The sequence below is a fragment of the Typopeltis vanoorti genome, chromosome 1 (assembly GCF_054136105.1).
Source record: "Typopeltis vanoorti isolate ZY-2024b chromosome 1, IOZ_Tvanoo_1.0, whole genome shotgun sequence".
NCBI classification, from domain to species: domain Eukaryota; kingdom Metazoa; phylum Arthropoda; class Arachnida; order Uropygi; family Thelyphonidae; genus Typopeltis; species Typopeltis vanoorti.
This window is the reverse complement of record NC_143549.1, coordinates 176,589,797-176,605,584: the sequence shown is the minus strand read 5'-3', so window position 1 is coordinate 176,605,584 and position 15,788 is coordinate 176,589,797. Positions and strand designations below refer to the sequence as shown.

General features: G+C 33.5%; 1 protein-coding gene across 2 annotated transcripts; it reads right to left on the bottom strand.

Annotated features, from left to right (window-relative positions):
* Positions 1-2,746: 2,746 nt before the first annotated feature.
* Positions 2,747-15,788, bottom strand: LOC150110659 (Golgi-associated plant pathogenesis-related protein 1-like). Of its 2 annotated transcripts, none has more exons than XM_090395513.1 (4): positions 15,668-15,788; positions 7,687-7,860; positions 6,105-6,224; positions 2,747-3,125 (listed from the first exon to the last, which is right to left on the bottom strand). In XM_090395513.1, the coding sequence occupies exons 1-4, from the start codon at positions 15,672-15,674 to the stop codon at positions 2,869-2,871; spliced, it is 558 nt and encodes a 185-aa protein (XP_090251639.1). In that variant the 5' UTR covers positions 15,675-15,788; the 3' UTR covers positions 2,747-2,868. The 2 variants fall into 2 exon arrangements, with proteins under 2 accessions (XP_090251639.1, XP_090251650.1); XM_090395524.1 differs by having other exon boundaries at positions 2,747-3,011.

Genomic DNA, 15,788 nt, shown 5'->3' with positions numbered 1-15,788 from the left:
AAAATTATATAAAACTATCCACAAACCTTAAATTTCATTGATTATTACCATAACTTGTACCTGCAGCATTCAATTCGTCTTCACTCATCTTTGCACTATCCCTCATCTCGTTACTGTCACTTTTTGTATTATTGACTGAACTATTGTTATCACTCTCTTCAAAAACTAAGTAATCTTCAGTGCCATCCATCCGTTACTTATGCTGCATTTTTTAAAAGACTTAATAATCATCTTTTCTGTTCAAAACCATACGCTCGCTCACTATCTACTATTGACACTAGTAAAGTTTTCGTATGTAAATCGGAGATTCCCACATATGCAATGAAACGCGGGTTTGGCTCGCATCCAAAATGTGGGAATCTAAGACTTATCTGGTATCACTTACCTTCGGACCATAAGACGCACCCCAATTCTAAGTCGATTTCTTTCTATAAAAAGGTCAGTCTTGTGGTCTGAAAAATATGGTAGTGATATCAATAATTTTACCATAATGAATTAATTTATTGTTGCTCCAAATAGAAATAAAGACTGATAATGTGGTGTTGAAAGACACTTTGGAAATCTTTCCCTAATAAGTTCAATATTGTGTGTGACTGGGTATTGCTTTGTGATTATGAATATCCTCTGCTTCTAAAAATGTGTATCTCTTGGATGGCAAATGCTCTTGAAAATACATTCAGAAATTGTTCCAGTGAACCAACCAATATACATAGCTTTTCTTGTGTCATTGCAATATTTAGCTTCATGTCATGACTCCCCCCCCCCCCCATGGTTCCTAATTACTGTATGCTACAGACATCAATAAATTATGTTAAAAATGGATTACTTAAATAAGGAGAAATATTGTTCATTAATAAAATATTTCCTCATAGTTTCATTTAGTGGAAATAACAATGATCAAAGATGCAAATATGACATCTTGAGTGTCAGTTAGAGCAGCAGCTCCTAATTATTATTAAATTTATAGATTAATAATTTCATTTAACATAAGGGGAAGAGGGGAGGAGGAGGGTGAAAATTCCATAGCTCTATTTATTCATGGCATTATTGATGCAGTTATTACTAAAACTAAACCTTTTGGTGCATTTTTACATTTCATTTTCTGCCAGTTTTTGACATGCATGATTCTCAATTAGGAATACAAAAAAAAAAAAAAAAAAAAAAATCAAGATTTTTGAAATTTTGTGATCTTCTGGTTTTGCAGTTTGGAAACACATGCAGAAAAAGTAAATAGATAAAAATTATTAGATAGCTGTCATCATTTACTATGGGAAAAGAAAAGTTTAATTAATCTATATTGTTTCAAACAAAATTGCTTTTGCTTTATGTAACTCGAATTCTTGTTAATTTTATGAATAATATGCTCTTGAAATATTTTACCTGTTGTGATGAGTGATGTTGCCCCTAATATTTTGAATGTTACTGAAATATTTTGAGAACTATTCAAATTTTTTTTTCTATTTTAAGCAGCAGTAAAGCCTACTTATGAAACACTATATTAATGCACAGATCTGGTTATGGAGTAAATTTGACCAAAAAATATAAGTTTTATGATTATAAACAGTGGCAGCTCGTGGCTTGAAATTGTGGGGGTGCTGCAACTTTCGAAATATACATACTGTAAGTACAGTGTATATGTGTTTAGATAAAATATCAAAATTATGGTAAAAATTTTAAAAGTAAACATGAAAAAATATTGTTTATTATCGATGAACAATTGGGGGCACTGCAGTTCCGCAGTGCCTATGCATGAGCCACCCCTGATTATAAACAAAAAATTATAATTCTATGAGAAAAAAAATTTCTCATAGAATTATAAGATTTCCCCAATTTTTCTCGATATATAAATATATTTATTAATTAATTTATATTTGTTTGATAAAAGTAAATATTATAAACAAATATAAATTAATTAATATAAATTAATAAATATATTTATATATCGAGAAAAATTGGGGGTGCTGCAGTTCCGCAGTGCCTATGCATGAGCCACCCCTGATTATAAACAAAAAAATTATAATTCTATGAGAAAAAAAATTTCTCATAAAAAAAAACAACTAGTTTTTATGAAAAATTATAATCAAATTTGGTATTCCATACAAATTTAATTAGCTGATTTCTTTCACACACACAGTGTCACATAAGTCACGAAGGCATTTAAAATGTGGATATCTTTTGATTTTTTTTTTTTTTTTTTTTTTTTTCAGGTATCGAAGAAACATTTGGGAAATTAGTCATGGAAAAGTTCACAACTCAACAACAAACCAAAATAATGAAAATCATGCAATTTCAGAATAAATTCTGAAAATCAGCGTTTAGTTCTTCTAACGTAAAGATTGAATAATTTCAGGAAGCTCTGCAATTAATTGGCCATCACATTCTCCTATGGGATTAGCTGAAGGAAAAGGTGTGTGTAAACAAGTCTCAGACAATCCAATAGTTGAAAGAGAACATTTATGCAGAAATTAGGCTCCTGCAGCCAGAAACATTAACAGCTGTCATTGAACATGACGTAAAAAGAGCCTTGTCTTTGTGAATCCAAAAATGGAAGGCATTTATGTGATGTGGTTTTTCATAATAAAAAAAATCTCCAAGTTCTGAATTTCATTATAAAAAAAAGAAATAAAAATAAAAGTTATTAAATGTTTTAACCACTTTGTGACTTATGGGCAACTCTATATGAAAGTTATTCTTGTTGTGTGAATTAAATTGATTGAAGGGATTAGATAAATGCATTTGTAAAGTATTTCAGATAATATGTACATTTATTTAATGTTACAGCATTTTATATAAGAAACAAATCTTGTAATTAATAGTATTAAGAATTACATAGTAATTGGCATACTTAAAAATATACACAAACAAATTTCATATCATTGCTGATGTGAAATCTCCTGAATTTCTGCTGGAAAGTCTTCTTCGAATATCAGTTCCAGTTCTGCCACTTGGGCCTGATACAGCAGATCGTAGAGGCACATTTTTTTCAAAATCCCCTGGCAAGTTATTGTTTCCTGGAGGGTGATAAGAAAAGACAACAAATACTTTCTTTCCATCTGATGAGGGTGCTAACCCTATGCCAATTTCTGTTGTTGATTTCCACATTATTTGAGTAAAGTGGAAGGATGCTGAAAACAAAGTAAGATTAACATGAAAATAAAAAAAAAATTGGTTTCAATAAATAGTATAGTGATTTATTGTAGTTAATGTGTTCACAAGCATCTTTATAGTACAGTCCAATGCTATGTGGCTCTAGTTGGAATAAGATGATTTCAAATTTAGAAAAATAAGGACTTTTCAGATGGGAAATGGTTGAATTAGACAGTCCCACACGGAAGCGACCTGTTCCTCCCACTTCCCCACCCTAAAATAAAGACTTTTCCTTGCAGGACAGGACAGAAGATAGACTGCTTGAAGAATATATATGCAACTGTTAGACACAAAAGACTAGAAATAATATTAAAAGCCAAATTATTTGGCCATGATTATTTTCCCTAGTTCCATTAGGGAAAAACAGACTACCTTGAGTGACAGATCATATATTTGCATATTAATGGGAGCAAGTAACAGCGAAATCATTTTTCAGTCTTTAAGCAGTTATATGAAGTTATCTGTATCTTAAAATTCCAATGTCTCAGTAATGCTTTCTGATGAGATGACATTTGAAGCAAATATCCATCTGCTGATATTTGGAATTATGGAAGAAACAACTAACATCTGAAGCAGTGTGTTATGTCTGTTAATTGCGTGTATTTTGGTTGGTTTGTCTGTTTGGGATGAAAAATTTTGGTTTTCAAGAGAAGAAACCCTGCCACCTTTATATGAGATAAGCCAATTCATCTTCAGTTGAAAAGCCTTTATGATGGGTTGAATCCAGATATTTCCAATTAGTGAGGCGGGAAGACCAATTATTCTTCTGATTAAATCTCCAATTGAAATGGAGAATAATCAGAAGCTAGAAACAATTATTAATACAGATCAGAGATATATTTTTCAATCAAAGTATAGTTGTTACTGATGTGAATGATGGACTTTGCAGGTTGAGCCATTCCATTTTATATGAGTGCTTAACATCATCATTAGCCACTTGAATAATAAAAGGAATTGTTCAACCCCACTGCCCTGTTGCTGTAGGAAAGAATTTTTCACAGATCTTTGTTTTTTTCTCCAATTGAAAAATAGCAATTAAAATGCAAGATAAATTTATATTTGAGTAGAACTACGGTAAAAGATTTTCACAGTGGTATTGCTTTGTGAGATTGTGAAAGTCTTGACTACAGTCGATGCTAGTTCTCAATAGAGACAGTAATGATAAGGGAACTTAAATATTGAAACCAAATATTTGCTGAGAAATAAACTGAACCCACTTTTTTCTCTAACCAAATAATCAGTCATAGTATTAATAGTCAGAAAATAATAGTGTGATCACTTTTTGATCATTAATTGGTTTTTGACTGACAGTGTGGGTTATCTTTATGGGTGGGTATATGGGTGATCATCTGAGAGGTAGCTTTTTGACAAAATGTCAGTATTAATGTTTGCATTCATGCTATTCAGCACATAAAATAATACCATCCATAACAGATCGTCACTGTTCGTGGTGATGCTGTAGCATGTGCTGAAGTATAGAGTATCGGCGAAGAGGAGGGAGCGTGAGAGAAAAACGTATGTGTTAGAAATCACAATGTGCATGTTATTCATTATCACCTAACAGATTCTTAAATTTTATTTATGGCATTAATAGGTCGTGTCCATATACATATTTTTTTTAATCTCTTTTCTCTATTGCTTTCCAAGTTCTGTTTAATTTTAATTTCTTCAGTGAAAATAACTTAATTACTTCACAAAAGCAATTCTTCCGATTCCTGAAGAATAAAAACTGCAGGCCAGGAAAGTGACAAGCATGGTTAAAAAAGAATATGATAGGAGATTGGCGAGTCAGATCCAAGTTAATCCAAGGGAAGTTTTCTGTTATATGGCAAGTAAGAGACTACACATCGTATTGCTGCTATAATAAAAAGTACATTAATGTAGAGATAAGGTGCTTTATATAAGGCATTGGCCCGACCACACATGGACTACTGTGTTCAGATTTGGTTGCCTAGGTTTCATTGTGATGTGAAAATAGTAGAGATAGTTCAGAGATGAATGACCAAGTGATATCAGGACTTTGGAGCGTTTGTTATGAGGGAATGTGGATTACAAAGTTTGGTGAACAGGAAGAAAAGGGGAGCTATGATAAAGACCTTCAAGTTAAGAGATTCTACCAGATTAATACAAATTATAAAAAGAGTGAATGTTAAGATGAGAAGAACGAGAGACCATTCTCGGAAGTTGTATAAAGATGTGAAGAAGGGTGTGAGAACGGTGTTGGTTGAGTAGACCTTCTACTATGAGTCTGTTGCCTCCATGGAGGTTACAGAAATAATAATAAATAACCACAAAGCCTCACTAAAGGATGGAATTGTACGTTATAAAGTTTCATACCTAAAAAAAAAAAAAAAAAAAAAAAATCAGCTAACGCCTTTTTATTCCCGTATATACGGGAGTAGGCGAGGCCATTTAGCCCTATCTAACTTTTGGAGACTGAGTGGGCAGTTCAATCTCCACTGGTACCCAATCAGAGACAGATGGCCCACGGCTATCACTAATTAAGCGGTACGCAGTGAAGAGAGACGGCTCAAATGTGCCGCCATCTCGTGGTCTCTAACCCTAACACAATATATTTTAATGTCTGAAATAATGTGGGTTCTACGGTCGATTTTCTTGAGTTTACAGGACGAAAAACCCGAGTTTCCGGGAGGAAAAACCTGCTTGCCCGTGCCAGAGATCGACTAACTCGGGAACCGGTCGAAAAAAGGCTTAGAAAAATTTCCTCTAGTCGCCGACTAGACTCGAAACCAAGACTTCCTTCGTGCGGCCTAGCGCGATGGTGTGCAAACGCCACATCCACTGAGCTACACAGGCTCCAGTTTCATACCTAGCCTAACTATTCTGATAGGTAACATGTTTACAGATATTTGATTTTAATGGGAAAAATACTTTGAAATCATTTTTGCTTCATATAGAATAAAATTTTAGTTTCAGGAATTAAATGTTTCACCTACCCTTTCTCCATTTTGGATCACTAAAGCTGTAGTACTTTATTTCTTCATACCACTTAGTAATTATTTGATCTCCTGTTGGAATATGTTTTTCGAGGTCTATTACATATATATTTTCTCCCACTGAAAAACAGTTAATATTATATATTCAATAGTAATTCAGAGATAAATCTTATGACACATACTGTAGTTTTCAGCTTATGAATGATCACTATTAAAATAATGTTGGTATATATATGATTATTTGTTATAATTTTTTTTTAACCTTTAACTACAGACTTCTTTATTTCTGATACAACCATCTATTACTATCTATCTTATCTATCTTTTCAGTTATATCTATTTATGTTTGAGACCTAGATAATATTTGCTATTATTTTTTAATACTTAATGAACAGAATCCTATTTTCGAATGACATTTGTTAAAAGTAAGGTCATCTAAGTCAATAGGTTATAATCATTGGTTGCAGAGGAATTTCAAATGAATCATTGATGATAAAACTTAAAAAACATTAGACCAGGCGTTCCCAACCCTATGCCCGCGGGCGCCATGGCGCCCGTTGATCAATTTGTGTGTGCCCGCCGCTGTTCAACCGTGTGCCGTATAGTTTGAAATAATCACGTGCACATCACGCAACAATTCATGGCATGCTATATGACGCATGCGTTAATGACACATGACGATTATTAAACGCATGCAATGTAAAGTAGACGCACATTCGAAGTTGCATTCATTTAACAAGAGAATTCAAAAAATTTGCTTGAAAAAATAGATGGTATTTTTTAAAACACATTCTAAAGCACATTCTAAAATACCGGTAGGTATTTTAGAATGTGCTCTAGGAAACAAAAAGGTTGGGAACCCCTGCATTAGACCATCTATTTATGTATAATTTAAAATTGGACCAATATTAATTCCGATGCATACAGTGTGAAACGGAAGCTAATCACATTATATTACACTTATTCGCACTCCACACAGTGTTATACTGCACTATGTTCTTTGGGATCCTGTTTTATCCCATTTTTATTTTTTTATACAGGAGAACAAAAATATTTGGTATTGTAGATATTGCTTTTGTACCTGAATAGTCCGCTTATGCACTTCTTCCAAAGACGAAAAGGTAAACTGATGAATAACGCTTTAATCATATTTAATTTATGTATGCACTTCTTGAAGTACCTACGTAAATTATTAGGTTTATTCCTTTAACTCGAGTTGTCTACGCACCTCGATGCAAAGAATTATAGGTTTAATTCTAATTACCAAAGAGAGGAACTTTTTTGAGTTCATTACTATCGATGACTTGGAGAATTAGGACAGACCACTATTGCCATGTCGTGTTCCAAACCCTAACTTGTTTGAAAGAGTGTGAAGTATACTGGTCGTTTTTATTGCGTTTGGTTAAAAATAATAATAAATAAATGTTTCCAAAAGCAGAAAAGCTCTACTTTTGGATGCCGAGGTTAACTAACTCTGGAATCGGCTGAAAACAAAGCAAACAACTTTCCTTCACCGAGAAAGTAAAAATTAACCGCATGCAGTCCTCAGTATTTATAATACAAAAATAAGATCATTGCTTACCAGGGTGATCGCTATATTGGACATATCCTTTTTCAGCTAATTTTTTTGCCCACACTACAGCTACAGTTTCGATTTCCTCAGACCAGGCTAATGGTGGAACATTATGCAGATGACGGTAGTAGTTGTGTGCACTAAATGCCTCCTGTTTGAAGGTGGAAATATCAAAAGGAAGTTCTGCAAGATGAAGAAAAAACACTCAATAATGATCGAATATGAGAAACGTTTTTAGAGAGAAGGTTTTTCAAGATCAACGTATCTTTCTCTCTTACAAACTGTCATTGCATAATTAATTTCAATTGATTTCTACATTCACAGAATGATAAGAAATATATAGTATGTCAGAATAGCATGTTGATGCTACCATACCGCAGCAGTTCCATTATTAACTATAACATAATCATATACTTATTCCTTAGTCTTAGATTTAAGATCTTGAACATAAAAATTTGCACATCTTCAATAGGAAAATTCTGTTCTATTTTTTAAATATATTTCAGCACCCCTGATGAATATATAGCAACTAAGATGCCATGACTAAAGCTCAGAAGAATTTTATATATATAAAATTTCGATCATTATATTTATATATATAGATATATAATGATAATAATGCTGTTTTATGATTAGGAACACGAAATAGCGGGAGTTATTTATTGTTTCTTCGCCGGGTTTTGTCTAAGGACACTGTTGATCTATTGTGGAGGCTAGTAATTACCGATTTCTATAAAAATCTTTTCCGAAAAAAGAGGTAAAAAGTTTGGCTCAACAAAATTGAACACAAATTTACGATTAAGACTAAGAGATACTTCGAACTTACCTTATTGCTTTTTCCGATTTGAGAATAAAAAAGTTACAGAGGATTTATTTTATTTATTTATTTTACACTCAGATTGGTTTTCGAATTTTTAGCTATGACGTCACAAATAAATAAGATTCATTTTATGACTCGAAATAGCTTTTTTATGTTTTAAATCAAGAGTCCTAAAGCTGATTAGGGTAAATTTCTTCTACGAACACTATTTTATCAGACTCATCTAATTAGAAGCAAGGAATACATTTACTACTACTGTTCATTTATATTCAGCCAGAATGGGAAAATGGAATACAGCATGTAAGGTATTATTAACTCAATGAGATATAAAATATTTAATTTAGTATTTTAAATTAATAATTCTAATGGGAATGGGGTATACCCTTTGATTTATCTTGTTTTGATGAGTTGAAGTGCAAAAAGTAAAGTATGACATTGAATTATTAAAATTAATGGAATATACTTTCTTATTAATAAGGAATTGGACTAGGAATTACAGGAGTAGCTAAACAGCGTCATTAGTTAAAATTAGGTGCCTGTTAGTCCTGTGAAAATGGCGTTTGCTTCTTGGCACCAGACCCATAAAAAAGGCCAATGTTAGTTCAATTTTAGTGGATGAGTAGAGAAACTTTTTTTTTTCAGCTGGTTCCTCTAGTAAGCCGATCCTTGGCACAGTCAAATAGGTTTTTTCTCTAGAAATCTTTGGATTTAACCCACAAAAAAAAAAAAAACTCTCACCATTTTAGACAATAATATTGTCTCTGAATTGGTACCCTTGGATCATTCATGAAATACGCTAACCACTCGGCCAGCCTGGCTGGCCGAGTGATTAGCATATCCTCTCTCCAGCCAAAAGGCTGCGGGCTCGAATCCCCCGTCGGCATGGATGTTTGTGATTGTCCTTGGAAATACTAGTGGTGGTGGGAGGCGGTAGATGGCGTTAGTGTAGTTGTGGTCTGTTGGTGGATTTGAGTGGCAGAGACAGAGTTGAAGAGCAGGTGCCCTCCCTCGATGAGTCTTTTGAACTCCCTGGAGGTGTCTAATAATAATAATAATAATAATAATAGTGAAAAAGGGTAGATTGCTAGCTATCTAGCTTCAATAGGTTAATTAAACTAAAACCGCCGCACCTACTCCATTTGGGAATAAGAAATAACTGTGATAATATCATAACAAACTTCTCTGGTTGAATAACGATAAACCAGTTGATATTCAGGTACGTTTTCTGTTTGTAATCTCAATTTAAAAAAATAAACTTGCAGATTTTAAGATGAGATCATGTTAGTTCTTTTTCAACTTCTGATATTACATTTACCTATTGTAAAGTAGGCTTTTAAGCAATGGCAGACGGTGAAAATTTTAAGTGGGGGTGCTGCATATACAAATAAGAAAAAATAATTCCTTTTTTTCCTAATCAGTAACCAATTTATTAATAAGTAAATTTACATATTACAAAAATTGCTTTATTAAAAATATTTCACTACAAACACACATCAATAATAAAAGTTTCGTATCTCACAGAAATAACACGCGCAAGCATACAATTTATCTGTAGCGACACTGCTCATTAAGCAGTGTTGGATTCACTTGTTACGAGCAATGGCAAGTGCAAACGAATATCGACGAGTTTAGCGGGAACTGACCGAACGTGATAATTCCGAATGCGTTAAATCGCAGTGCATTCGTTTCGTAATCTAAAGCGTTAATCGAACAATTCCAATTATTAACTATTCAATCAATGTCGAAACATAAGCTGTAACCTTTAACATGTTGTACTGTATTTATATAATGTTGTAAGCATTGTTATTATTTATAAACACAAACAAAATTTAATTTTTTCGTTTTTTCCTTTGGGGGGGGTTGCAATGTCGCAGTGCTTATGTATAAGCCGCCACTGCTTTTATGGAAACGTTAGAAAGAAAGGGAAAAGAACGCGTATTCTTTATTCAGCTAACGGTATTAACATGTTAAACCGCATTAGTGATGAAATTAGAAAAAAAAAAAAAAAAATGGTCAATGAAATTATTATGTTCAACAGTAAAATTTGATTGACGATTGAATGATTAAAAAATTGACCACCTTAAGCAACAGATAAAGCTGTCTTAGCTCATCAGGTAGAGACTATCTCTGTGGTTGGAAAAATCCCAGGTTGATGTGAGGAACTTTCATCGGGTATTTTCGATCGAATAGTGAATTGGCCGATCTCATACGTTTTTAATCCAGGAAAGTCGATTTTTTTTGTACCTCAAAGCAGACAAACTAGCCTTATGAATATGCAGATCTACTGGCATAATTGCTTATTCTATGAAATCTCCGTCGCAGAGATCGATAGATTTAAAACATTTGATGAACTTTATGTCATGTATAGCGCTTTCCCAAAATATCCCAGAGAACTAAAAGTGTGCGCAAACTCGCTTGGTATTGAACTCTTGAAAACTGGAAGAAAAATGATTCAAACTTTTAATTTTAACATGCGATGGGTAGTATCTTTTGTGTGTCTGGAATAACGAGGCGTCTGTGAATCATTTTTAGGAAGCAAAGAATGATTCAAATCTTTCTGTTTAGAAAGAAAAATGCAAATATGAAGCTTTATAGAAGAAAATTACAACTATAAACTTTATATTAGACTTAGGTTTAATGTACAGTCCTCTTTAAGAGTTCACTTGAGTTAGAACTTGCATTAATGCGATATAAATGCGCAGAGGGCGCATAAAAAAAAAAAAAATGAAAGATGTTCCCGTCAATATTACAAAGATGCTGCCAAAAATCTACGTTTTTAACGAGTTCCACTTCACCTGACAGATTACAGAAATTAATCTCCAATCGATCCAAAAGTTTTCTACAGCGCTTTTGAGACAATCAATAGAAAGCAGGCTGCTTGATAGCAAATGCTGATTTAGCAGCATCGGCTCGAGTACTTGATAGAAAATAGTGGCCTAATGATATTAATTATAAAATGAAATTTGGTGAGAGTGAAGTTATAAAATTGTCAGTTAGGTATCATTTAAATGAAAGGGATGCCATTCGTGGATTCCGGAAATACATAACTGAAAACAAACAAACAAACAAAAAAACACGCTTCGATCCTACAAAAATATGTAGATTCGCGGCTGTTCATCAAATGCTATACAGGAGACAACTAAAGGAAAGAAGTCGGCATATTGTGCAAATTGAGAAATGAATATTTGAAAGATTTTTACTTATTTTATATACTTGTAAAATTAATTTATGCTTAATAACTGCATTATATGTACATGGTTCCATGAAAATTCATTGAAAAAATAGTTAATCGAAAGACAATTCATCGAAAAGGCAATTCATTGAATGAACAATTAATCGAACGACAATTCGTCGAAAATGCAATTCATAGAAAAAAACAATTCATTGAAATTTTAACTAAAATTTCATTAAATTGATCCAGCCAAAGCGGAAGTGCTAATATCATTTCTAAACTTTTTTTCGCAAATGTTATGATAAAAGTGATCCATTTAAAACGGAAACTGAACCATGCAGACAGCTTCTTGTACCGACAACTTCTACTAATTCCGCTAAGTCAAAGAGTTATTGTAATACATAATTTGGACACGTTATTTTTTCTTTCCCCGAATACAGCTGAACTAAAAACTGGAACGGTTCGACATTTTCTTGTAAAAGTTTCAAATAGCGAATCTGAATCAGATTCGCTATTTAAAAAACTTTTATTCATCCCATAATAATTGCTGTATTGAAGTCGCATATCACTACTAGTAACACTAATAATAATGGAGCCTGCGTAGGCTGGGCTTTTCCTCCCGGAAACAGGCAAATCAGTCCCATGAACAGACATGAAACAGTTTCGGACAAGAAAGACAATAAGAAACCATATTGTTCTATAATTATTCCCTATTAAAGTAGCACTGCTTTCTCACTCTGCATGGTTCAGTTTTTGTTCTAAATGGATCACTTTTATCATAACATTTTCGAAAAGTTAATATTTTCGGTGAATTGATTTTTCTATGAATTGTTCATTCGATTAATTGGCTTTTCGATGAACTCTCCGGATACCATATACTTAATTCGTCCTTCTTTAAGATGCATCCATCAACACACATACATACTGTGCATTAACACTATCAGTAAATATTTAAAAAAAAAATTATTTTCAAATTCTTTTTTTTAATTTTCAATTTTTTTTTTTTTTTTTGCTATCAAAGGAGGAGAAGCGGCACTTTTTTTTTTTTGTTTATTATTTCTTCTTGAGAATGAGGTCTCAGATTGAAGTTGCAACCGATTATGGAAGCGAGTAGGATGTGATTCTTCTAGTAATAGAGGGACTGAGGATGTAGAAAAACAAAGTAGCAGCGGTGTTAAATTGTGATTAATAAAGTTCTTAAGAGAATTTATTCCTTCATAATTAACAAGCAATGACCCTATATAAAAGAAAATTGCTTGCATCAAAGTATGTAAATTACATATGTGAACAAAATTAGGACATTTTAAGCAAAGAAAAAATAATTGTGAAAATGTATAAGAAAATATTGTTATCCCATCATATAAATAGGATACTTGAGCTAGTTGAATTTGGCTGTGAATTTTCTAAGAAAAGAACGTTAATGTATAATTGAATAGTATAATATTCCTAAAAATTAGATAGACAAAGCATGACTAAATGACTCATATTTTTGTTAGCGAGAATTAGAGCTTGACCCAAGGCTCAGAATTAAAAGAAGTTGCCGCAAGCATATCGTGTGCACACGGCACATGATGAATAAGCGAAAAAGGAAGAAAACCGCCACCAAAAGACATCACGTTGAGCGCTGTCTATACGTTGGGGGGGGGGGGGGGAAGAAGGTTACGGAAGGTGTCGATAGGGTGATGTGATAAAAGGGTTAGGAAACTCCCTTTCCCCCACGGCCTTTTAGGTTTTTTCCTTCGGTGTGTGGATTTCGCGAGTGGAGGTACGGTTCCAGAACGGGAGGGGAATCTCTGCCCCGATTCCGCAGAAGAGAACGGAAAGCGCCACGTATCTATAGGAAAGGTTATGCATCGCAAACCCGAGGAGAATAACATTATTCCGGAAAAGACAAGGTAGTCTGCGGAAAAGCTCAGAGTCTATGTAGAATGTTTCACGTCGAAGGAGTTACTTTATCCCAAGTATCTCCCTCAAAAAAAAGGGCATGACCTACTGGAAACGAGTAGGCGTATACATAAGCGAGAAATCCCAGATACTTTCCCCAGCAAGAAGAAATCATTTCGAGGATCCAGAGACGAGTAAAGAAAGGAACACGCGCAGGAACTTACTGTAAAGCGGTATCGTGAAATTTTCTTGTTAATTAATGTGAATGAATGATATGTAATTCAAGATCTGAGGACTTAAACAGAGATAGAATAGGACTATAGCATATTATAAACTGTGAAAGGAAATGAGTGTAAATTTAAGAGTATTAAACTAAGGATGTGTGTCTATAAGGAGCTAATGCATGTTAACTAGATTTTATTAGAGAGGAATTTGAAGAATTTATGTGTGATATAGTTTGGAGCAACACAATTGTCAATCCTATCTGAGTTACGTGATTTAACGCTCTCATTTGCTGATAATATTTGCACAATATTTTGTAGTATTGAATTGAATTTTACCAAATTTCCATGCACTGTATAAATGTTGAATAAACCTTTTGCTTCTTCTAATTCAGTTGTCTGTATGCACTATCCGATGCACCACTTGAAAGATATGAACCTAGGCGGGAGATTTAAGAAGTGAATTTATGGTCACGATTGCAAAGTTATTAGTCATTGAGATATATCTGAGTATCCTTTTTTTGTTTAAGATTTCCTCTTTTAAACTAATTGTCCTAAGTGGCGCAGCGTTAACAAATACATCTTAGGACCTTAAGAGAAGAAGAACCTCAGAAGCTTTGTTGTATTTGTATTTGACTCAACCCCGAGGCAATTCCTTTGTACTTAGACAGTACCACGTGACACCATAGGGCGAACATAACGTAGAGAGCATAATTAACAAAGTAATTAATGAAAAAGGGACACAACAGCGCTAACAGCAGTAGCTTCAAAAGAACTTTTAACGCTGAATTGCCTTTTTGCTATCGATCATCTCTTCGTATCAAGTTGTCATCAACCCATAGTGATCAGAATTGTGCATTCTACTCGCATTATGAAGTCCATTCTGGTAGGGACAATTCAGACTAAGCAATATGAATTGTGATCGAATTAATTCAGAGTTGCATTATTAGTATTATTCTGGATCTATGGAGTGAAAGTTATATATTGCTAGATGTACACTCATTTGCACAGATGGCGGAGTGTGGCGACAGTTATCTTCATTGAACAAGCTTTGTTTTTTGCTGTTTGGAATTATGATCGTAGAATCTAAGGCTGTAAGACAAATTATACAAGTTGCAAAGAACTGAAATAAATGTGAAAAATGTTCTATTTATTGAAGGGAGATGATAGAACGACACGCACTTTTTTGAAGTTTATTTTTATTTTTATTTTATTTTACACTTGCTATTAACGTTAAAACACATATAAACAATGCGTCCTGACTAATCGTAGCGCCGACTAGCGAGGGGTGATGGTATTAGTATGGTCGGTTCTAATAGGCGACTGCATGCGTTATCTTCATATTGCGGAGCCCAGCTGACTATTCAAAGTGGGAACATTTATTAGTACATTAATTTAAAACTGCTAGACCATTAGTTAGTACATCAGTATAATAGTTTAGAACTACTAGTATCAATGCCCACATCGCAGTATTCTTTCCCCATATCTTTCTTATTTATCCTACAATTCTAATAATATTCATTTGTTTGAGGTCTCTCGTACTGTTAGGCTCCAAGCTGTAGATTTGTTTAACTTAATTCCAGCATTGTTTCCGTGGTAAATTTGAACAATTTGAGGAATTTTTGCATCTTTCGCAAAGTGATGAAAATAAAATAAACCAAAAATAAAACCTCAATACTTAACATCTTAACGTATACTTTGTCAATAAATAATGTTTTCAGTTTCCTTTAGTAATCTAATATCCGCAACTTGGCACTGTATCTGAGTGCTTGTAATAGTTAAAAGATAATTAAGTCCTTTTTTGGATCTATACTGTTCTCCTAGCGGCATGGCTTAATACTAGGATATTACTGTTCAACCATAACAGCAATAGAAAAGAAAGAATTAGCTTACCTTCCATCTCGTTCGCTCTTTATATTTATTAAGTCAGAAATAAATTTCTTCAGCACTCATGTTGTTCCATTTAATGTAACTTGTTCCAGTTTTTATTACGCTGTGTTGTCCGAAGTTGTCG